General features: G+C 42.0%; 1 protein-coding gene across 2 annotated transcripts in view; it reads left to right on the plus strand.

Moving 5' to 3' along the window:
* VPS16 (VPS16 core subunit of CORVET and HOPS complexes) overlaps nucleotides 1-16,231 on the plus strand; it is a 286,660-nt gene extending 270,429 nt beyond the window's left edge. For both annotated transcript variants that reach the window (XM_075829956.1, XM_075829955.1), the window contains exons 23-24: nucleotides 8,374-8,477; nucleotides 15,809-16,231. In XM_075829956.1, the coding sequence (XP_075686071.1) occupies nucleotides 8,374-8,477; nucleotides 15,809-15,953 (249 nt within the window). In that variant the 3' untranslated portion in view covers nucleotides 15,954-16,231. The remainder of the gene's footprint in view (nucleotides 1-8,373; nucleotides 8,478-15,808) is intronic.
* The last annotated feature ends 9,354 nt before the right edge of the window (nucleotides 16,232-25,585 follow it).

The raw sequence follows: 25,585 nt of genomic DNA on the forward strand, positions 1-25,585 counted from the left end.
GTAGGCTAAATGGTGGTCCTTCCCTTCTGAGCCCTGTCGTGTGCCCAGGCAGCTAATAACAGCCACATGTAGGGTATTGCCGTACCCGGGAGAACCCACATTACAATTTATGGGGTGTATGTCTCCAGTGGCACATGCTGGGCACAATATATCAGACACTGAAATGGCATATATGTATAGGAAATTGCAAATCTCACTTTGCACCATCTGCTGCGCATTACCTTTTACACAATAACTGTGGGGTCAAAATGCTCACTACACCACTAGATGAATGTCTTAAGGGGTGTAGTTTTTAAAATGGGGTCACTTCTCGGGGGTTTCAACTGTACTGGTACCTCAGGGGCTTCTGCATACATGACTTAGCACAAGAAAAGCTCCAGTAGGCCAAATGGTGGTCCTTTCCTTCTGAGTCCTGCCATGGGCCCAAACATCAGTTTATCACCACAAATGGGGTATTGCCGCACTCAGGACAAATTGGGCAACAAAATGGGGTGTTTTATTCCTTGTGAAAATAAGAAATTTTGAACAAAAATTACATCTTAATGGAAAAAATATCATTTTTTTAATTCACAGCCCAATTCAAATAGGTGCTGTGAAAAAACGGTGTGGTCAAAATGCTAACAACAACCATAAATGAATTCCTTGAGGGGTCTAGTTTCCAAAATGGGGTCACTTTTGGTGGGTTTCCATTGCTTTCATACCTCTGGGGCTCTGCAAATGCGACATGGAACCCGAAAACCAATCCAGCAAAATCTGGACTCCAACAAACACATAGCGCTCCTTTCCTTCTGAGTCCTCCCATGGGCCCAAACGGCAGTTTATCACCACAAATGGGGTATTGCCGCACTCAGGACAAATTGGGCAACAAAATGGGGTGTTTTATTCCTTGAGAAAATAAGAAATTTTGAACAAAAATTACATCTTAATGGAAAAAATATCATTTTTTTAATTCACAGCCCAATTCAAATAGGTGCTGTGAAAAAACGGTGTGGTCAAAATGCTAACAACAACCATAAATGAATTCCTTGAGGGGTCTAGTTTCCAAAATGGGGTCACTTTTGGTGGGTTTCCATTGCTTTCATACCTCTGGGGCTCTGCAAATGCGACATGGAACCCGAAAACCAATCCAGCAAAATCTGGACTCCAACAAACACATAGCGCTCCTTTCCTTCTGAGTCCTCCCATGGGCCCAAACGGCAGTTTATCACCACAAATGGGGTATTGCCGCACTCAGGACAAATTGGGCAACAAAATGGGGTGTTTTATTCCTTGAGAAAATAAGACATTTTGAACAAAAATTACATCTTAATGGAAAAAATATCATTTTTTTAATTCACAGCCCAATTCAAATAGGTGCTGTGAAAAAACGGTGTGGTCAAAATGATAACAACAACCATAAATGAATTCCTTGAGGGGTCTAGTTTCCAAAATGGGGTCACTTTTGGTGGGTTTCCATTGCTTTCATACCTCTGGGGCTCTGCAAATGCGACATGGAACCCGAAAACCAATCCAGCAAAATCTGGACTCCAACAAACACATAGCGCTCCTTTCCTTCTGAGTCCTCCCATGGGCCCAAACGGCAGTTTATCACCACAAATGGGGTATTGCCGCACTCAGGACAAATTGGGCAACAAAATGGGGTGTTTTATTCCTTGTGAAAATAAGAAATTTTGAACAAAAATTACATCTTAATGGAAAAAATATCATTTTTTTAATTTCACAGCCCAATTCAAATAGGTGCTGTGAAAAAACGGTGTGGTCAAAATGATAACAACAACCATAAATGAATTCCTTGAGGGGTCTAGTTTCCAAAATGGGGTCACTTTTGGTGTGTTTCCATTGCTTTCATACCTCTGGGGCTCTGCAAATGCGACATGGAACCCGAAAACCAATCCAGCAAAATCTGGACTCCAACAAACACATAGCGCTCCTTTCCTTCTGAGTCCTCCCATGGGCCCAAATGGCAGTTTATCACCACAAATGGGGTATTGCCGCACTAAGGACAAATTGGGCAACAAAATGGGGTGTTTTATTCCTTGTGAAAATAAGAAATTTTGAACAAAAATTACATCTTAATGGAAAAAATATCATTTTTTTAATTTCACAGCCCAATTCAAATAGGTGCTGTGAAAAAACGGTGTGGTCAAAATGATAACAACAACCATAAATGAATTCCTTGAGGGGTCTAGTTTCCAAAATGGGGTCACTTCTGGTGGGTTTCCATTGCTTTCATACCTCAACACCTCTTCAAACCTGGCATGCTGCCTAAAATATATTCTAATAAAAAAGAGGCCTCAAAATGCACTAGGTGCTTCTTTGCTTCTGGGGCTTGTGTTTTATTCCACGAGCGCACTAGAGCCACATGTGGGACATTTCTAAAAACTGCAGAATCTGGACAATACATATTTAGTAGTATTTCTCTGGTAAAACCTTCTGTGTTACAGAAAAAAATGGAATAATATTGAAATTCAGCAAGAAAAATGAAATTTGCAAATTTCACCTCCACTTTGCTTTAATTCCTGTGAAATGCCTGAAGTAACTAAACTTTCTAAATGCTGTTTTGAATACTTTGAGGGGTCTAGTTTTTAAAATGGGGTGTTTTATGGGGGTTTCTAATACATAGGCCCCTCAAAGCCACTTCAGAACTCAAGAGGTACCTTAAAAAAAAGGCTTTTGAAATTTTCTTAAAAATATGAGAAATTGCTGTTTATGTTCTAAGCCTTGCAACGTCCAAGAAAAATAAAAGAATGTTCAAAAAACGATGCCAATCTAAAGTAGACATATGGGAAATGTGAACTAGTAACTATTTTGGGTGGTATAACCGTCTGTTTTACAAGCAGATGCATTTAAATTCTGAAAAATGCAATTTTTTCTAAATTTTCTCTAAATTTTGCAATTTTTCACCAATAAACACTGAATATATCGACCAAATTTTACCACGAACATGAAGCCCAAAGTGTCACGAGAAAACAATCTCAGAATCGCTTGGATAGGTTTAAGCATTCCGACGTTATTACCACATAAAGTGAAATATGTCCGATTTGAAAAATGGGCTCTGAGCCTTAAGGCCAAAACTAGGCTGCGTCCTTAAGGGGTTAAGCTCGATAAATTCCATTACTTCAATTCCATTACTTCAATCCAGAAATTAGAAATAACTGGACACTCCCAGAATATATGTAAGAAGGAGCCATCAGCTCTTTGGCAATGTGGACAGATAAGAGTAAGGATACATCCCCTCCTAAACAATTTGGAAGGGGTGTAGTAAATTTGGTTCAAAGACTTTAATTGAATAAGTTGGTCCCTTTTTAAAACCATTAAAGGAGCAGTCAGTATTTCCTTATGGTCATATTTATCTATAGAAGGAAGAGCCTGGGACCATCGGACCAGGGCTCTATCCAGTTTATTGGACGAGACACTTAATAATTGTCTATACAGTATGGCCATAGGTTTTGCCAACATCTCCTGCGTCACCCAATCCTCTACCTGGGATGTACACAATCTGACATATCCTGAAAATTGCGACCAGAGGGCATGTCTGGTAATAACGAAACCTGAGATGAGGTGGGATGTGATGTTTGGACCGAACTTGTGCAAATGTAGCCAGTTGTGCAGGTTTATCTTCCACCACCACATCTTCTAAGGTTAATATACCCAGGGCCGCCAACCTACTAGGGTCAGGAAGTTGTCATAGCTGTGGTAGAAGCGGATTCTACCAAGATACCGGTTCAGAGATGAAGAGCAACCGTGACCTCTGCCAGACCTTCAGCGTAGTCTGCACTGGAATTGTAAACATCTGTCCAGGGGGGGGGGGGGCTGTTTTTTATATATATATATATATATATATATATATATATATATATATATATATATATATATATATATATATATATATATATAGTTAACTAAAGCTTTATAGGAGCCTAGAAGAGAAGCTTCCAGATCTGTGCAGAGATTAAAGTGTCTGTGAGTAAACCACCACCAAACATATACCAGTTGGCTGGCAAGGAAATACAGATATAGATTTGGAAGAGCCAGTCCACTTTGCTCAGTGGGTAACTGCAGTGTACCAAGAGCAATTCTAGGAGCAACTACCGCCCAGATATAGAAAGCTAAGATCTTTGTCAACGTTGGTGTAAAGTGATAATGGCAAACAAACTGGACTTATGAAAGAGGTATAAAAATCTAGGAAGGGGCTTTATTGTAAACAGATTAATACGACCGGTAACACTGAGAGGAGGATGTTTCCATCTGGAGTCTTGGCCATGCCCCCCAGAAAACTTTAATCGTAATGACACATTAAAAGGGTGAATGCTTTTTCTTTTAAATGTTTGGCTAAATATTTTTTCCCTTTTTTTTTTGTGTCACAGTGTCAGTCCGATCTCTTTAATGGCAGAGCATTATACAGCGCCATCTGCCATGAATGTTAGGATGGTAAATATATGCCCTAGCTTCATGGATCTTAGGCAGCTAGGATGTCTATATAAAGATTATTGGCGGGAAGGTATCATTTCTCTGTCATTTCATGAAACTTCAGACTTGTTATACAAGTTAAGATAAATAGCTTGGTTCTGGGCGCTGAGATACCTGCTGATCGCTAGGATGAAGGGGCACAAGTGCTCTGCTAAACTCTATGTCCTTCAGCGCATGCCGGTATTTTCTAACCTGACTGTTTATTAGGCTGTTGTTAGCAAACTGCTGAAAGTTGAAAAAACACATCTGAAAGGGCCCAGCGCTAGGACCCCCTACTGATATAATCCTACCCATAAACTGCCAGTTGCCATCTGTTAAATCACTGTTCCATCTGCTTGGACAGATGGTATAATTCATGATCAGTGGCGGATTAAGAAGACCATGGGCCCTGGGCTGTTACCCAAACTTGGGCCCCCCTTCTCCACCACCACCCTGCCGCGCCGTAACTATTGCTAACACTACCTAAACACTAGTACACAAAGTAGGCACGTTATGCACAAAGTACACACAGTACGCACATTATGCACAAAGTACGCACATTATGCACAAAGTACGCACATTATGCACAAAGTACACACAGTACACAAAGTAGGCACATTATGCACAAAGTACGCACATTATGCACATTATGCACAAAGTACGCACAGTACACAAAGTACCACATTATGCACAAAGTACACAAAGTAGGCACATTATGCACAAAGTACGCACAGTACACAAAGTACCACATTATGCACAAAGTACGCAAATTATGCACAAAGTACGCACATTATGCACAAAGTACGCACATTATGCACATTATGCACAAAGTACGCACATTATGCACAAAGTACACAAAGTAGGCACATTATGCACAAAGTACGCACATTATGCACAAAGTACACAAAGTACCACATTATGCACAAAGTACACAAAGTAGGCACATTATGCACAAAGTACGCACAGTACACAAAGTACCATATTATGCACAAAGTACGCACATTATGCACAAAGTAAGGACATTATGCACAAAGTACACAAAGTATGCACATTATGCACAAAGTACGCACATTATGCACAAAGTACACAAAGTACGCACATTATGCACAAAGTAGGCACATTATGCACAAAGTACGCACATTATGCACAAAGTACACAAAGTACGCACATTATGCACAAAGTATGCACAGTACACAAAGTACCACATTATGCACAAAGTACGCACATTATGCACAAAGTACACACATTATGCACAAAGTACACACATTATGCACAAAGTACGCACATTATGCACAAAGTAGGCACATTATGCACAAAGTACGCACATTATGCACAAAGTACACACATTATGCACAAAGTACACAAAGTACGCACATTATGCACAAAGTAGGCACATTATGCACAAAGTACGCACATTATGCACAAAGTACACACATTATGCACAAAGTACACAAAGTACGCACATTATGCACAAAGTAGGCACATTATGCACAAAGTACGCACATTATGCACAAAGTAGGCACATTATGCACAAAGTACGCACATTATGCACAAAGTACCCACATTATGCACAAAGTACACAAAGTACGCACATTATGCACAAAGTAGGCACATTATGCACAAAGTACGCACATTATGCACAAAGTAGGCACATTATGCACAAAGTATGCACATTATGCACAAAGTATGCACAGTACACAAAGTACCACATTATGCACAAAGTAGGCACATTATGCACAAAGTATGCACAGTACACAAAGTACCACATTATGCACAAAGTACGCACATTATGCACAAAGTACGCACATTATGCACAAAGTACGCACATTATGCACAAAGTACGCACAAAGTCCGCACATTATGCACAAAGTACGCACAGTACAAAGTACGCACATTATGCACAAAGTACGCACAGTACACAAAGTACACACATTATGCACAAAGTACACAAAGTAGGCACATTATACACAAAGTATGCATAGTACACAAAGTACACACGAGTATGCACATTATACACTAAGTAGGCACATTATACACGAGTATGCACATTATACACAAAGTACACCTTGTAAACACATGAATATGGACATTAAACATACATGAATATGGACATTAAACATACATGAATATGGACATTAAACACACATGAATATGGACATTAAACACACATGAATATGGATATTAAACACACATGCACTTACCTTTTATGTCTTCACTGCAGCTCTTCTCCTGCTCACAGCACAGAGCCCGCCGACAGTCTCCCCTCCCCCATGTCCCGACAGCTAGCAGCAGAGATGTTTAGAGCAGGGAAGGGGGGCTGGAGGGGGAGCTTCTAAAGCAGCACAGACCACGGCTGCTAAGTAGAAGCAAAGCTCCCCTCGCCTGACAGGTGCGGTCCTGGCACCGGGGCTCCCTCCGGTGCTAGCGACGCCACTGGGCATGAGGGGGTTCGGGCGGTCATAGGCTCCTTGGGCCCCCTGGCAGTCTTGGGCCCCGGGCGACCGCCCGAAACGCCCTAATGATAATCCGCCACTGTTCATGATCGCTTCTTACCTACTGAGGCCATAAATTAATCTTGGGGAAGTGGGTTACAGAGCAACACTTGTTTAAGATTAATACCGCTGTAAGAAAGGTGAACACTCCACTGAAAAAAACTCAAAGTAAAGACCATTGTTTAAAGAGGCTCTGTCATCACATTATAAGTGCCCTATCTCCTACATAAGGAGATGGGCGCTATAATGTAGGTGACAGCAGTGCTTTTTATTTAAAAAAAATTATCTATTTTTACCACTGTATTAGCGTTTTTAGATTTATGCTAATGAGTTGCTTAATGCCCAAGTGGGTGTATTTTTACTTTAGACCAAGTGGGCGTTGTACAGAGGAGTGTATGACGCTGACCAATCAGCATCATGCACTCCTCTCCATTCATTTACCCAGCGCATAGGGATCCTGCTAGATCCTTATGTGCTGTCTTAGGCTGGATTCACACGAGGTCATTACGTCCGTAATTGACGGACGTATTTCGGCTGCAAGTCCCAGACCGAACACAGTGCAGGGAGCCGGGCTCCTAGCATCATACTTCTGTACGATGCTAGGAGTCCCTGCCTCGCTGCCGGACAACTGTCCCGTACTGTAATCATGTTTTCAGTACGGGACAGTTGTCCGGCAGCGAGGCAGGTACTCCTAGCATCGTACATGACCTCGTGTTAATCCAGCCTTATACGAACACATTAACGATACTGAAGTGTTTAGACAGTGAATAGACATTCCACAGGATGTCTATTCACAATCTCTGCACTTCGTTACTGTATCTATGGTAGTTACAGCAGAGGAAGTGTGATCTCGTTGTAACCTGTCATTTACCGCGTAATCTCGCGAGATTACGCGTCCTCTGCTGTAACTACCACAGACAGAGTAACGAAGTGCAGAGATTGTGAATAGACATTCCGTGGAATGTCTATTCACTGTCTAAACACTTCAGTATTGTTAATGTGTTAGTACTAACAGGATCCCTATGCGCTGTGTAAATGAATGGAGAGGAGTGCATGATGCTGATTCGTCAGCGTCATACACTCCCCTGTACAACGCCCACTTGGTCTAAAGTAAAAATACGCCCACTTGGGCATTAAGCAACTCATTAGCATAAATCTAAAAACGTTTTTTTTAATAAAAAGCACTGCTGTCACCTACATTATAGCGCCGATCTCCTTATGTAGGAGATAGGGCACTTATAATGTGGTGACAGAGCCTCTTTAAAGACATAATCAGGTAAACATGCAAACCATTAACTGGATTTCTATTTTATGTTCATGTCTTAATTTTTATGGCCTTTCACTATATCCGTAGAATCAGAATGTTTTAAACAAATGTACATATCAAGAATAACAGACACCTTTTGAATTTTTTTTTTATTTTTTATAATAGCCTTATGTTGAAATATGTATGAAACACAGAAACAAAGTTGAAGCGAAGAAGTACATTGCACGTGTGAGCCCTGAGCAAAGAGTAAAGGCTTTTCTTATAATTGGGTAAGTGTTTGTTAATTCTAATTAAATTAGAAGTAAATTTTAAAAAGACACAGTAAAGCTATGAAGTTGGTCAAATATTGTATTAAGGGTTAGAGCTCTGTACACAGCCTGCCCTTAATCAGTAGGATTAGTGGGGGCCCCTTGTTTTTTTTTATTATTTATTTTTATTTGTTTTACTTAAAACGTCGCAAACCGGGTAAATACAGAACACTGATGTTGTATTGCAGTTGTACAATGTGAATGATAGTTGATCACAATTCGTCATTAATCAGTATAATGCAAAGATTTAGAATTTTATAAAACCATAAGGAAAAGGAACAATACAACCAAATGTCTATGCCGTTAAGGTGTTACATATATGGCAAAGCAAGTTAGAGACTATCAATTGAAGACTAGTGAGACAGAATGTGATGCGTGAATTAGAGGTCAATCATATCAATGGACTCAGGGGTGTCTAGCCATGGATCCCAGATTTTATAAAATTTGTTATGGTATCCACGATGTTGGTAAACTAGTCGTTCGTAGGTTATAACAGTATTAACAAGCGTTTTCCACTCCGGAATGGATGGTGGTCTATCTACCATCCAATGCATTGCAATAGTTTTCCTGGCTAAAAATAAAGACACTCTGAGGAATATGCGTGTATAATGTGTCCATTGTTAATAGTCTAAAATGCTGAATAAAGCAATCCTAGGAGTATTTGGTACATGAATAGATAATAGGGATGTAAGGAAGTTAAATACCGGTGTCCAGAAGGTAGAAATTTAGGGGCAGTCCCACATAAGATGCAACAAATCTGTTTCTAAACGTTAACATCTGTGACGTGCAGACGTGGGAATCCTACCCATTTTGTGTAATCTCGTGGGTGTAAGATGGGCCTGATGTATAAGACTTAGTTGAATTAATTTATTATTAATTGCTGGAGATACTGTTAAGTGTGAGCTCAGTACATCACTTCTATCCTCAGTGGTTAGGTTGGGAATTTTTGATAACCATTTGTTATACACTGGTAGGGGAGTTGGGGCTACTTTGGCTGAGAGTAGGTAAGTATACAATGCAGAAATAAGGCCTTTAGGACCCTGAGATTTCAAAATACTTATAAGGGGGTACATTCAGATAGTAGCTGTATTGGGGGGGAAATTGTGTTTGAATGGTGTGCCGAAGTTGAAGGTATCTATATCACAGCATCTGAGGGAGTTGATGAGTCTCCTGTAGTTGGAGAAATGTGAGAAAAGCTCCGTCCCTATATACATCTCCAACTCTTATTACTTCCACGTCTTGCTAGAATTATGGGTCTCGAACAGTCTGTAGGTAAGGTAGGGTTATGACATAAAGGTAAATAAGGAAGGGTGTCCCTAAAATGTAGGATGGTTTTAGATGTGCGCCAAATTGCCATGGTTTCTCTGTGTAAACAGGGTAACGTGGTTTGTCGTGTAAATTGAGGGTATTCCGGGAAACTAAGTAAACTACGGCCAACCACTATGAAGGCCAGGTAATAGTATGTGACAAGGGTGTATCTAATAACCAGTCTCTCAAACCCCGTAGTTGACCCACCAGGTAATGAATGCATAGGTCTGAAAGCGCCATCCCACCATCTTCTTTGGGGTGCTGTAGGGTAGTTAATTTGAGTTTCGAGCTTGAGGAGCCCCAAATAAAGTTAATAAGTAAGGAGTTATGTGAACGGAAGTTTGACAGACAAATGTTGTAATATATGGAGACGTTTAGGTTGTACGACCATTTTAATCAGGTTGATACAACCTGCTACTGATAAGGGTAATCTAGACCACAGTTTAAATTTCAGCCATATAACGGAATAGTTTCAGCTTTCGTGTTTTCATGGTCCAGAACCATAGCAAGTCCGAAATACGGAAATTTGGTAACTACAGCTAAACCACATTGTAGCAATAAGGGGTTCAGGGTTGGATTGAGGGCGGTATACGTTATAGCTGGTTTTTGGCAATTGACTCTGAAACCGGAAAATTGTGAGAAGGTGTCAAGTAATTCAACGTGATGGTATGACTCGTTATGGTTACGTAGAAAAAGGACCATATCGTCTACATATAGGCCTACCACACTGGTCCTTCCTCCACAATGTATGCATGTTACCATGGGATTAGATCTTAATCGAATCGCAATAGCTTCAATAGCAATAGAGAACAAGGCCGAGGAAAGGGGACAGCCCTGTCGCGTACCACGGGAGAGGGGAAAAGAGTCAGAGGGAATGCCATTAACCACTACATTGGCCTTAGGGAATTTGTAAAGAAGTTGAATACAAGCCTGAAATTTAGGGCCAAAGTATTGAAGGCAAGCCATAAGAAAAGGCCAGTCAAACGCCTTCATGGTGACTAAGGAGGCAATATCCCAGGGTATATTGTGTGATCTACTTGCTGTATGGCTGTCTGAACCCGTCTAATGTTAATAGTGGTGGATTTCCCAGCCATAAACCCAGTCTGGTCTGGATGAATAATTTTCTGAATAACTTGGTTTAGTCTCTTAGCAAGTATTTTGGTCAGGATTTTATAATCTACATTAACTTGGAAATTGGCCTGTATGAGCCACAGTCTTCAGGGTTTTTACCGGTCTTTACCAACACTATAATAGTGGCATCATAGTAGAGGGGTGCGAATAGGTAAATAAGGCCTGATTAAGAGTTTCAAGTAATAATGGGCCTACATGTTCTTGATACCTCTTATAAACTTCAATTGGAGGCCCATCCAGGCCAGGGGATTTATGAAGCGCCATATCACGAAGCCATTGAAGTTCCTCCAGAGTGATGGGGGCATCAAGTAGGTTTATCTGTTCTACTGATAGGGTGGGAAAAGTTAGATCTTGTAAGTATTCCAAAACATCTGCTATAGAATGGTCATTAGAGGAGAGATATGGGGTGGCATAATATTCCTTAAATCTAGTGGCAATGGCATACTTTATTCTGCGTGTCAATACAATTAGAGATACCAAATTGATATAGTTTTTTTTATGTTTTACTACTTTTACAAGGAAAAAACGAATTGTTAAAAATAAAATTTGAGTTTAGTCGCCATATTCTGAGAGCCATAACTTTTATATTTTCCGTCAATTGAGCGGTATGAGAGCTTAGTTTTTGCGGTGCGAGCTGTAGTTTATATTGGTAACATTTTGGGGTACATGAGACTTTTTATTCCATTTTTTTTTGTGGGAGATGAAGTGACCCAAAAATAGCGATTCTGGCTTTTTAAAAATGTTTACGGCATTCACCGTGCAGACTAATTAATGATATATTGCAGTAGTTCAGACTTTTACGAATGCGTCAATACCAATTATGTTAATTTTTTTTACCTTGTGCTTGAGGGAAAATGGGAAAAGAGGGTTTTTGAACTTTTCATTTAAATTTTTTTTAATTAATTACAAAAACTTGATTTGACTGTTTATTACTAGTTTTACTTGTCCCCCTGGGGGACTTGAACCAGTAATCGTTGGATCGCTTGCATGATTTATTTCAGTACTAATGTATTGCAGTTTATTGTGATATTGACACGCTCCTATGAAGCCCGGAGGCAGGGCTTCATAGGAGTACAGAGATGGCAGACCTGGGGGCCTTCATCAGGCCCCCTGGCTGCTATGCCAACCAACATAACCTCGCGATCGCGTCGCAGGCGGGCCATTAAAACGTTACATGGGCCACCCCCTGTTTCTAGCACACAGCCAACACGCTAATTCAATGGAGCGAGCTCAGCCCTTGAGCCCGCTCCATACTCCTCCACCAGACGTGCGCCGTATATATACAGCGGATGTCTGGAAGGGTTAAAGGTGTCCCACTTAAGGGTATGGGGAGGTCTAGAGGTCACCTGAACAGAAGTAGGATGCTGTGAAAATCGGTCCATAGATGGGTACATCACCTGGTTAAAGTCACCAATACATAAAATGAATGACGTTGGGAATTGATGAGCAAATCTAATTGCTGCTTGAACAGAAGTATTCGCTTGTGATGGATTGTAGATACATAGGATAACATATGGTTTAGTGTCAATTTCGGCATAGACAAATACAAATATACAGTCAGGCTCTCTAGGGGTATGTATTGGGTTCTAGCGCACAGAGCGATGTATTAGCAGGGAGACTCCTCTAGAGTAAGTAGTGTGAAAAGAGTGACACGACCATTGTATCCAAGGTTTCAAATGTACCTCGGCAGGCAAATTCCCCATCTATGTATAGCATAACTCAGCTCTGTAGGTGGTCGCTCATCGCAAGATAACCGCTAAATAACAAGTAGTTGTAGGATATAATAAGGCACAGTCTCTCTGAGGCCCATCTAGCAGGTAGTAGAATATTCCGGTCCAGTGCGGGTAGTAGGACAGTCCGGCACAGTGGCTGCAGATGCTGCTGCTGTAGGTACGCAACAAGGCCATACTAGGCCGAATGTGGTCACAACAGGGAACAAATTTCCTGTTTAACCGTGACCGCAGCACCCTCCGGAGCTTAGATGGAGGGAGCAGGGGTGTTTAGAGTCTGTCTGGTCACAGCGATATTGATGGTATGCCAGGCTGTGTCAGGATGAAGGCAGGATTATATGCAGTCCCCAGGAGCTCTGCTCAAACACGACCGTCCATCTTGGCCGCTGGCTACGCCCCCTCCATGTCAGTACCTTTAGTTTCATCTGTAGATAAATGCTTCGCCCCAGTGATAAGTTATATACTGTATAGCATTGTTGAGAGTGCAATTTATGGGTAATTCTCTCCCGTTGTAGTCTGGCCTTATGCCAGTTGCACACTTTTTGACTGATTGATATGACTTTGCACGATTGCCTATTTATGGCTGCATTCAGATATGCTGTTTTGATAGCCTAACCCGGAAGTAGATCCACAATTAAAGGAAAGTAAAAGAAAAGACTGCTATGTGTCCTCTCTTTTGTATTGACGTCTGTATTTGGTTTAACAACTTTATCAAAAACTGTGTAAATCCAGCCTAAATGCTGCTTAAGGTATGTATGTGCACAAGGCGTTTTGTGTCAAGCACAAGAAATCTGCCTCAACATTTCTTCCAGATCTTTTAATGGTATGTTCACACTGAGTTTTTTTACACGTTTTTTGATGCGGAATCCACGTCGGAAAACGCACCAAAAAACGGCCGAAAATGCCTCTCAGTGATTTCAATGGGAGGCGTTGTTTTCCCGCAAGTGGAAAAACCGTCTCGCGGGAAAAAGGGCATGACACTTCTCTTCGGGCGTTTACGTCTCTGACTTCCCATTGACATCAATGGGAGGCAGAGAAAGCTTATTTCGCTGCGTTTTTTGCCAGTGGCGCACAATGGCTGCGGGCGAAAAACAGCGTGCAGGCAGAGCAAAATCTGCGTCAAAATTCCAAACGGAAAGAAACTCCGTGTGAACCTACCCTAAGGCAGATTTTAAAATGCAACAGTTTTTGGCACTTTTTTTTGTTTCACCTATTTGAGGTGGTTTTTTTATTTACTTTTTTTACGCATTTTTTTGTTAGGCTTATTTATACATGTAGCAAATGCAAAAACCACTCCAAATGAACAGCACTGTTTTTTTCGCCTTCCATTGATTACAATGGAGGTTCAGAAGTGGAAACTGCTCCAAGATTGGGCATGACATTTTTTTTTTTTTCCGCGGACAAACACTGCACGGGAAAAAAAACTGCTCTCTGAAATCAAATCAATTTAGAAAAATTTGGGCCTTTTTTTGGTGCGAATTCTAAGGGTATGTTCACACGTAGGGTCAAAAACGTCTCAAAATACAGAGCTGCTTTCAAGGGAAAACAGCCCCTGATTTTCAGATGTTTTTTGAGCAACTCGTGTTTTTCGCGGCGTTTTCACTGCGTTTTCTACGGCCGTTTTTGGAGCTGTTTTCATTAGAGTCTATGAGAAATCGGCTCCAAAAACATCCCAAGAAGTGTCCTGCACTTGTTTTGACGAGGCTGTAATTTTACGAGCCGTCTTTTGACAGCGACGTGTAAAATGACAGGTCGTCGGCACAGTACATCGTAAATCCCATTGAAAGTAATGGCCAGATGTTTGCCGACGTATTGGAGCCGTCTTTTCAGGCGTAATTCGAGGCGTAAAACGCCTCCATTACGTCTGAAAATAGGTAGTGTGAACCCAGCCTAACACTGTTTGGCTGGGTTCACACGACCTATTTTCAGACGTAAACGAGGCGTATTATGCCTCGTTTTACGTCTGAAAATAGGGCTACAATACGTCGGCAAACATCTGCCCATTCATTTGAATGGGTTTGTCGACGTACTGTGCAGACAACCTGTCATTTACGCGTCGTCGTTTGACAGCTGTCAAACGACGACGCGTAAAAATACAGTCTCGTCAGAAGTGCAGGACACTTCTTTCAGACGTAATTTGAGCCATTCTTCATTGAACTCAATGAAGAGTAGCTCAAAATTTACGGCCGTCTGAGAAGCCTCGCAAAACGCGAGGAGCATTTACGTCTGAAACGAGGCAGCTGTTTTCTCCTGAAAACAGTCTGTCTTTTCAGACGTAAATGCCTGCTATCGTGTGCACATACCCTTTCCGTGTCAAAATTGGCTCCAAAAACACAGGCATCTTTTACATGGCAGTGTCTTGGTCAGTATTTTGCATCATATGTGGAAGTCAAAACCAGGAATAGAAAATGAACTGAAAAAGTAAAAGTATAATAGAAAGATTTTGGACCAAATACTGATGCAAACTACTGTCCTGTGTTAGTGACCTTAGGCTACTATACTGGAAGAGAAAATTGATAAATAACCACCAAGTCTGGAGGACGCAAACTATCATTTATCTTGAGTTCGAATGAACATCCCATTACTCTGGGTTCACGCTGAGTTTTTTGCAGCTAGAAAATCTGCCTCAAAATTCAGTTTGGAATTTTGAGGTAGATTTTGCTCTGCCTAAGCGCCGCGCGCAAAAAACAGGAGGTCTAAGACTTAGACACCCGAAGATATGGCATGCCGCTTTTTTTTCCCGCGAGACGGTTTTTCCGCTCGTGGGAAGAAAACGCCTCCGCCTCCCATGGAAAACGCGCCAAAAAACGGCCGAAAATGCCTACCATTGATTTCAGAGTCAAAAAACTCAGTGTGAACTGACCCTAACTCTTTAACACCAGCACAATGTTATCCAGCGACTATTATTAGTATTTGGTGTTTTTCTTGTAGTATTTATAGTACTTGTTACGTTATATTTTTTTTTGTTATATGTATTTTGTTTTCCTTAGAATAATACGATTAGTGAGTCAGTGAGGTTAACAAAATGCATAGATAAATATGGTATGAAGACACAGGACAGTAGTAATTTATAGCAACGGTGAACAGAAAAGTCACTATAACTATTTTTTTTTTCTGTTATAGAGATTTAGATCAAGCTGCAGAGGCTGCAATTGAACATAAAAATGAAAATGAAATGAACATGGTCCTGTCAAAATGTTCCTCTGTCACGGATTCTTCTGCAGCAGAAAAGATTGAGCGTGCCAAAGCACAGCTACTTAAAAAATAATCCATCATAATAAAGAAAAACACCAGCCGTCACATGGTGCATTGATGACCCCTATCCCACTGACCAGAGGATAACAACAATGAATGCAGAGCCAAGATGCACAAAGAACTTACTGTTTGATTTTAATAATAATAAAATACCTTGTAATGTATTCCTCTCTGTTTTCCACTCAAGTCCATTCTTTCATACCCCAACGGTCCCTGACTGGCTCTATCTGTGAACACACTGTCTATACTAAAGATTCAGAGAAAAGATTAAAAAAGTTAATATCCCTTTAACTGCATTCTCCCTTCTGATCTTAAATTGCATGCAGCGAGACACTTGTAGCACACTGGATATTACAGTTGCCGAAGCAACCACACAACGCCTGAATAGTCTTGTGGATGGGTCTCTTTAATGTGTATATATACAATATATCAACTAAAATCCTTTAATCGTCAGTATTTTTCTTGCATCTTATAGTCCGAAAAGTAAAGCCATTTTTTGTTTGGTTTTTCTCTTCCCCACATTGAAAAAGCCAAAACATTTTTGTTTTCCCATTAGCATAGCTGTATGAGGGCTTTTTATTTGCGGAATGAATCATGTTTAAAGCCACCACGAAATATAATGTACTGGGAAACTGTAATTTTTTTTTATTTTTCTATCGAAGGAACTGTGTGGGGTGAGCTATAGATTTCATAAATACCGTTTTAGGGTACATCCGACTTTGTATCACTTCAATATTTTTGAAGGCAATGTAACCAAAAACAAAAATGTTTGAGTTAGGCCCCATGCACACGACCGTAAAAAAAACTCTCTAATTGCGGACCGCAATACGGTCCTGCCCGATTCTATTGGCAGCGGACACCTTTCCGTACCACTACGGAAAGGTGTCCGTGCCGTAGAACTGTGTTGGGAATTCTGGAGCATGTCCTATTTTTCGTTTTTTACAGGCCGTGCTCCCATACTTTGTATGGGAGCACGGCATGAAAATGCGGCAGTCGGTGGACGGCCGTGCCCGCAATCGTGCAGTTTGTTTTTTTACACTGTTCACTGTGCAGGATAAATAAAGTTAGATTGAAATACTTTAGACTTTTACGTGAGTGGCAATACCAATTATGTTATTTTTTTTTAGTTGTTTCCATGTGTTTGTTTTTTTTCAGTTTCAATATTTATTTTCTATATTCTTAAAAAAAAGTTTTTTAATTTTTTTTTATTCCACTAGGGGATTTGAATATGCGATTATTAGATTGCTTGTGCAATACACTCTAATACGTATTTATTGAAGTTTATTGAGCTTTTTGCCGTCTCCTTTTGAGCCCTCAATAAGAGGATCAACATTGCAATGCTGGGGGCCATTATTGGGCCTCCCTCTGTCTAACGACTTACATGCCACTGTTATGGTAATATACAGCTGCCACACGGTCTGTATGGAGCGGGCTCAGCTCGTTAGCCCTCTTCATGCTCCCCCCTTCCAGCTGTGCGCAAATATACGTCAAATGTCGGAAAGTGGTTTGGGCCTTAGTGACGCAGCAATTTAGTTCAGTTTTTTTTTCCCTTTGCATTCGTCGAAGTAGCCGTATGAAGGCTTATTTTTTGCCAGACGAGTTGTATTTTTTAATGCCACAATTTTAGCGTACATATAATGTATTGCATAGCTTTTCTTACTTTTTTTTTTGCGGGGGTGGAAAAAAACAGCAATTCCCAATTGTTTTCCCAGTTTTATTTTTATGGCGATTTAATCATGCAGTATACTTTACTCTGTGGGTTGTTACGAATATCTTGATACCAAATTTATATTGTTTTTCTAATTTTGCACAATTAAACCTCTTTTTTTTAAATATATATATATATATATATAAAATTGTTTTTTGTGTAGCTGCATTCAAACACACATAATATTCTTATTGTTCCTTCTACAAAGTTATATGAGGGCTTGTATTTTTTGCGGGACCACTTAGGCTGGGTTCACACGAGCATGTTACGTCCGTAATGGACGGACGTATTTCGGCCGCAAGTCCCGGGCCGAACACACTGCAGGGAGCTGGGCTCCTAGCATCATAGTTATGTATGATGCTAGGAGTCCCTGCCTCTCCGTGGAACTACTGTCCCGTACTGAAAACATGATTACAGTATGGGACAGTTGTCCGGCAGCGAGGCAGGGACTCCTAGCATCGTACATAACTATGATGCTAGAAGCCCAGCTCCCTGCAGTGTGTTCGGTCCGGGACTTGCGGCCGAAATACGTCCGTCCATTACGGACGTAATGTGCTCGTGTGAATCCAGCCTTATAGTTTTCATTGGTACCATTTTCGGGTACATACAACTTATTGCATTGCAGTGATGCCAGTTATTTGCACTTTTTTTCCCCAAAAATAAATTACTTTGGAAGGGAAAAAAGGTTTTGTTTTTACTTTTTTTTCCCCCTTGTTCTCTATTGCAGTGCGTTTATGCCTGTCAGTGTTGCAATGACATAGAATTTGAATTGGTTGCACTGTGGGTTTCATGGTTGGAGGTGCTTTCGAGTAAGGGTCTGAGCCCACAAGTAGATGCAAAATGATAACTCCGCACTATCCAGTAGATGCACTTAAAAAATCTTTATTGGTTCCACAAAATGGATTTCATCATATGAATCAAGGAATTCCAATAGGAAATATTGCAATCTGCGACGTAAACAATGGATGTTTCGGCACTCCTGGGCCTTATCGCTGTGGTTGAAGGAAAAAGAAAATGGTCAACATAAGTTTAATGTTAATAAGCATACCAGAATTAGCAGAAAAAGAAAGTTGGAACCAGCGCTGAGAGTGATGAATCTGTTAAAAACGGGAAACTTCTTCCAAGTTTTAATGTTGCTTTTGTAAAAACAATGGTCAAAGAAATAATAGTGATGGGCGGGTAATGTCCAGAGTACAGAGAGTGATGAGAAGATAGGCGGTAGCCTACGTGTTTCAGACCCCTGCTGGGTCCTTAGTCATAGTATAAAAAAAAGATATTGTTCAGCTTATAACTTAAATAGGACTAACTGAGATGGGTTAGTACTAACACCATGTGGTGGACAAAACAGAACAACAAAACAAAAACACACCTAGAAAAAATTGGGGGATGGTAAGCCCTGGAATATTCATAGTATATGCAGCATAATTAGATAAAAACAAGGACTAGATATCTCTGTACAAAGTCTGGAGGTAAATGGCAAAATACAAAGACAAAAATATGCTTGATAAAAATAGGGGGATGGTAAGCCCCCAGTTTATACATAGTATAGGCCACTTAATCAGATACAAGAAGGCAAATATCCATAAACCGGATCACAAAAATCAGCATGTAACAAATGGAAAACAGAGCTAGACTCGCCAACAAGGAAAATCAGTATTTAGTGGAGAATTGCGTGCAGCGCTGTTTGATATATCGTAGCACATACAATGTGTGATGGCATCGTCTATAGCAGGCTGCTGCGCGTGCGTCTGTAGTAGTGACATACGGATGTAGCCATGTTTATCTTGATTCTGATAACTTGTTGCAGCGTGATATCGCACAACAAAAGCCATTGAAAAGTCATTGAAAAAGTCAAGATAAGGGATCTAGCCATTGATTATTTAATGCGTTAAAAGTCAAGGTAAAGACGGCTACATCTGTACTTATGGAAACCAGAAAACTGAATCTGCATACAAGGATTTATATGTGAGAGCCAGTTTTCTGGTTTGCGCAAAGCATGATGACAGTCAATCTATTGGGTCCTGCCTTTAGCAGGCATATGTACATGGCAGACCTTTCGACCATTGCCATGCCAACTTTTTGGCACCGTGTGATTGCGGCGCTTGGGTGACAGGCAGGGAACTGGGTTTTAAAAGGTGAGAACGTACTTTCTTCCTAAGGGTATGTGCACACGGTAGCAGGCTTTTACGGCTGAAATGACAGACTGTTTTCAGGAGAAAACAGCTGCCTCGTTTCAGCCGTAAAAGCACCTCCTATTATGCGAGGCGTCTTTGACGCCTGTAATCTTGAGCTGCTCTTCATTGAGTTCAATGAAGAACGGCTCAAATTACGTTGCAAAGAAGTGCCCTGCACTTCTTTGCCGAGGCAGTCAATTTACGTGTCGTCGTTTGACAGCTGTCAAACGACGACGCGTAAATTACAGGTCGTCTGCACAATACGTTGGCAAACCCATTCAAATGAATGGGCAGATGTTTGCCGACGTATTGTAGCCCTATTTTCAGACGTAAAACGAGGCATAATACGCCTCGTTTATGCCTGAAAATAGGTCGTGTGAACCCAGCCTTATAATTCTTCTGTCTGATTTTACATTGCTTACATACTGTTCTTTCACGTGATCGTTTAGGCCAATCACTGGGTGCAGTGGTCATGTCAGTATATATGGCATGTGGCCACTTCAGCAATTTAAAGAGGCTCTGTCACCACATTATAAGTGGCCTATATTGTACATGATGTGAACGGCGCTGTAATGTAGATTACAACAGTGTTTTTTATTTAGAAAATGATCATTTTTGACTGAGTTATGACCTATATTAGCTTTATGCTAATGACTTTCTCAATGGACAACTGGGCGTGTTTTACTATATGACCAAGTGGGCGTTGTGGAGAGAAGTGTATGACGCTGACCAATCAGCGTCATACACTTCTCTCCATTCATTTACACTGCAAATAGCGATATAGCTATATCGCTATGTGCAGTCACATAAACATACTATAACGCTACTCATGTGTCATGACAATGAATATACATTACCTCCAGCCAGGACGTAATGTGTATTCATTCTCCTGACCACTTCTGTAGCGTCTCTGTGAGTTACAGCATAGCAGGCGTAGTCTCGCGAGATTACGCTGTAAGCTGTCATTCACAGCGAGATCGTGCTGTGCTGTAACTCACAGAGACACTACAGAAGTGGTCAAGATTCTGAATACATATCACGTCCTGGCTGGAGGTAATGTATATACATTGTCATGACCAGTGGCGCATTAAGAAGACCATGGGCCCTGGGCTGTTACCCAAACTTGGGTCCCCCTTCTCCACCACCACCCTGCCACACCGTAACTATTGCTAACACTACCTTTTTGCACAAGTATTAACAAATGGGTGTTACGATTCCCCTTTCACAGGGCTGTATCCCTACATACTGACAGTATCACACTGTGCAGGGACACATCCTCCTGACAAGGGGAATGGTAACACCAATTTTTCTATCTGTCCTGGACTGCACAAAGACGTTATGTGGAATACAAGGATTTCCTATAATAAACATGTCAGGAGAGGGGACAGATTCTCTACAAATCCAGTGACTCACAGGTGACGACGTCTCAGATGCTAGTAGTGTTTTTTCCTATTTTCTTCTCCATCCAGTCCAGAGCTCATGACGACTTCTCCTGGCCATGACCCATTTCTGCAGCCCTTAAATATAATATCACCACGTGCTTTTCTGTTTACAAACATCCAAACGGAGTGTCATAATGATGGCGGCTGTGAGAAAATCTCGCAGCCGCGCATCATATGCTGATGACACACGGAGCTGTTAAGTGCCTTTTGCGCACGCAAAACGCCGCGTTTTTTGCGTGCACAAAACGCACACGCTCGTGTAAATCAGGCCTAAAGTAAAGCACCACATTTCACAGTGCCCCCTGTAGATAGCGCCAATCCCCCATGTAGATAGCGCCACACACACCCCCTGTAGATCTCGTGCCACACCCCCCCTGTAGATAGCGCCACACACACACACACACACACCTCTGTAGAGAGCGCCACACACACACAACCCCCTGTAGAGAGCGCCACACACACAACCCCCTGTAGAGAGCGCCACACACAACCCCATGGAGAGAGCGTCACACAGCCCCCTATAGATAGAGCCACACAGCGCTCCCTTCCTTATATATAGTGCCACACAGCACTCCCCCCCCCCCCCACCTTGTATATAGTACTACACAGCGTTAGCTACAGGAGCCCAGGGATGACATTTTATCCCATATGACTGCTGCAGTCTGTAAATGGCTGCAGCGGTTACATGGGGTGAAACGTCATCCCAGGAGGCCGGCCCAGACCAAGAAACAGAATTCTGGGCAAGTATAAGATTTTTATTTTTTCTAAATTGCGTTTTTACATAACATCTGTTATTTGTTGCGGGTTTTACCTCCCCATTGAATTAAATGGGGAAAACCCGAAACAAATGAGCAGCGTTTACGCAAATACAATTGACATGCTGCGGAATAAAAAAACGCACCGCAGGTCAATTTCTGAGCTTTTTTTCCCCACTTATCATTTACGCAGCGTGTAATGAGAATTGTTCACATCTAATCTACTCTGCTGCTACTGTATTAGAGCTTCTCCACACTTAATGGAATTTCTGTGTATTTTCCGCCCGGAAAATACGCAGAATACAGTAGTGGCAAAGTGAGAGAGATTTACCAAATCTCATCCAGACGCTGCGTAAAATTTCCGACCAGACATTTTTTCCTGCAGTGCGTATTTCTCGTACTGCAGCATGTCAATTCCTGCTGCGGAAAGTGGACAGAATTGCTGCGTTTTTTCAGAAGAGACGTCACCATCCCCTAACATTGAGAAAAACACACCATTTGCTGCAGCAAAAATGCAGGAAATGGTGCTTTTTTTTCTGCAGCGGAACTTTGCTAGTTTCTGCGGAATTGCTGCAGAAATATACAGACAGACAGACACACACACTGTACACATTGTGTATAATGTGCATACTCATGTGTGTTTACAATGTGTACTTTGTAAACACACATGAGTATGCACATTATACACAAAGTACACATTGTAAACACACGAGTATGCACATTATACACAAAGTACACATTGTAAACACACATGAGTATGCACATTATACACATATAAAGTACACATTGTAAACACACATGCACTTACCTTTTATGTAGGATATTTGTGAAGAGCGTTCAGCAGGTTGATGTGGTGGGAGCGTTTCTCCAGCTCACAGCCCAACACAGAGCCCGCAGACAGTCTCCCCTCCCCCATGTCCCGACTGCTAGCAGCAGGAGGAGAGATGTGTAGAGCAGGGAAGGGGGGCTGGAGGGGGAGTTTCAGCACAGACCACGGCTGCTAAGTAGGATAGAAGCTCACCTCGCCTCATGACAGGTGCGGTCCTGGCACTCGGGCTCCCCCCGGTGCTAGCGACGCCACCAGACATGAGGGGGTTTGGGCGGCCATGGGCCCCCTGGGAGCCTTGGGCAGCCGCCAGAACCGCCCTAATGATGATCCGCCTCTGGTCATGACACATGAGTAGCGTTATAGTGTGTTTATGTGACTGCACATAGCGATATAGCTCTATCGCTATATGCAGTGTAAATGAATGGAGAGAAGTGTATGACACTGATTGGTCAGCGTCATACACTTCTCTGTACAACGCCCACTTGGTCATATAGTAAAACACGCCCAGTTGTCCATTGAGAAACTCATTAGCATAAAGCTAATATAGGTCATAACTCCGTCAAAAATGATCGTTTTTCTAAATAAAAAACACTGCTGTAATCTACATTACAGCACCGATCACATCATGTACAATATAGGCCACTTATAATGTGGTGACAGAGCCTCTTTAAACACAAATTTGCTTGGCAGTTTAAACACAACTGGCAGTGTTTTATGTGTGTGTATGTCCTGCTCCCCAGTCTTAGGCCTCATTTACACGAGCGTGTGCGTTTTGCGCACGCAAAAAAACGCAGCGTTTTGCGTGCGCAAAAGGCACTTGACAGCTCCGTGTGTCATCAGTGTATGATGCGCGGCTGCGTGATTTTCTCGCAGCCGCCATCATAGAGATGAGGCTAGTCGACGTCAGTCACTGTCCAGGGTGCTGAAAGAGTTAACTGATCGGCAGTAACTCTTTCAGCACCCGACAGTGAATTCCGATCACAATATATATCAACCTGTGAATAAAAAAAGCCGTTCATACTTACCAAGAACTTTCTGCTTCCTCCAGTCCGATCTCCTGGCCGTTGCCTTGGTGACGCGTCCCTCTCTTGACATCCGGCCCCACCTCCCTGGATGACACGGCAGTCCATGTGACCGCTGCAGCCTGTGATTGGCTGCAGCTGTCACTTGAACTGAATCGTCATCCCGGGAGGTCAGACTGGAGGAAGAAGCCGGGAGTTATCGGTAAGTCAGAACTTATTTTTTTTTTTACACGTTCATGTATATTGTGATCGGAAGTCACTGTCCAGGGTGCTGAACCAGTTTAACTCTTTCAGCACCCTGGACAGTGACTGTCTCCTGACGTCGCGTACAGTAACATTTTTTGCCGGGTTCGGTCAAAACGAGTTCGGTTCGGACGGTTCGCTCATCTCTAAGACACTCCGTTTGGATGTTAGTAAACAGAAAAGCACGTGGTGCTTTTCTGTTTACATTCAGAGTTTGACAGCTCTTGCGCGAATCACGCAGATCGCACGGAAGTGCTTCCGTGCGACCTGCGTGGTTTTCACGCACCCATTGACTTCAATGGGTGCGTGATGCGCAAAAAACGCACGATTATAGAACATGTCGTGAGTTTTACGCAACGCACTTGCACTGCGCAAAATTCACGCATTGTCTGCACTGCCCCATAGAGTAATATAGGTGCGTACGACACACATGAAAAGCACGCGCGTATATTACGCTCGTGTAAATGAGGCCTCAGGCTGGGTTCACACGACCTATTTTCAGACGTAAACGAGGAGTATTATGCCTCGTTTTACGTCTGAAAATAAGGCTACAATACGTCGGCAAACATCTGCCCATTCATTTGAATGGGTTTGCCGACGTACTGTGCAGACAACCTGTCATTTACGCGTCGTCGTTTGACAGCTGTCAAACGATGACGCGTAAAAATACAGCCTCGGCAAAAGAAGTGCAGGACACTTCTTTCAGTCTTTCAGACGTAATTTGAGCCGTTCTTCATTGAACTCAATGAAGCACAGCTCAAAATTTACGGCTGTCAGAGAAGCCTCGCAAAATGCGAGGAGGAGCATTTACGTCTGAAAAGAGGCAGCTGTTTTCTCCTGAAAACAGTCTGTCTTTTCAGACGTAAATGCCTGCTACCGTGTGCACATACCCTTAGGGTATGTTCACACGCTTAACAAAAAACGTCTGAAAATACGGTGCTGTTTTCAAGGGAAAACAGCCCCTGATTTTCAGCCATTTTTTGAGCAACTCGCGTTTTTCGCAGCATTTTTACCGCCGTTTTTGGAGCTGTTTTCATTGGAGTCTATGAGAAAACGTCTCCAAAAACGTCCCAAGAAGTGTCCTGCACTTCTTTTGACGAGGCTGTAATTTTACGAGCCGTCTTTTGACAGCGACGCGTAAAATAACAGGTCGTCGGCACAGTACATCGTAAAGCCCATTGAAAGTAATGGGCAGATGTTTGCCAACGTATTGGAGCCTTTTTTTCAGACGGAATTCGAGGCGTAAAACGCCTCCATTACGTCTGAAAATAGGTCGTGTGAACCCAGCCTTACACTCCATTGCCGCCCTCATGAGTCCTACACGCCACCCCTGCACATCAGCCCTCACCGTCCTGGACAGAAGCTTTATACCACCAAAGCAGGCCTGCTGAACTGACTCTACAAGACCAATAGTCTAAAGCTCGGTTCACACGAGCATGTTACGTCCGTAAAGGACGGAACGTATTTCGGCC

The sequence above is a fragment of the Rhinoderma darwinii genome, chromosome 6 (assembly GCF_050947455.1).
Source record: "Rhinoderma darwinii isolate aRhiDar2 chromosome 6, aRhiDar2.hap1, whole genome shotgun sequence".
Classification (NCBI taxonomy): domain Eukaryota; kingdom Metazoa; phylum Chordata; class Amphibia; order Anura; family Rhinodermatidae; genus Rhinoderma; species Rhinoderma darwinii.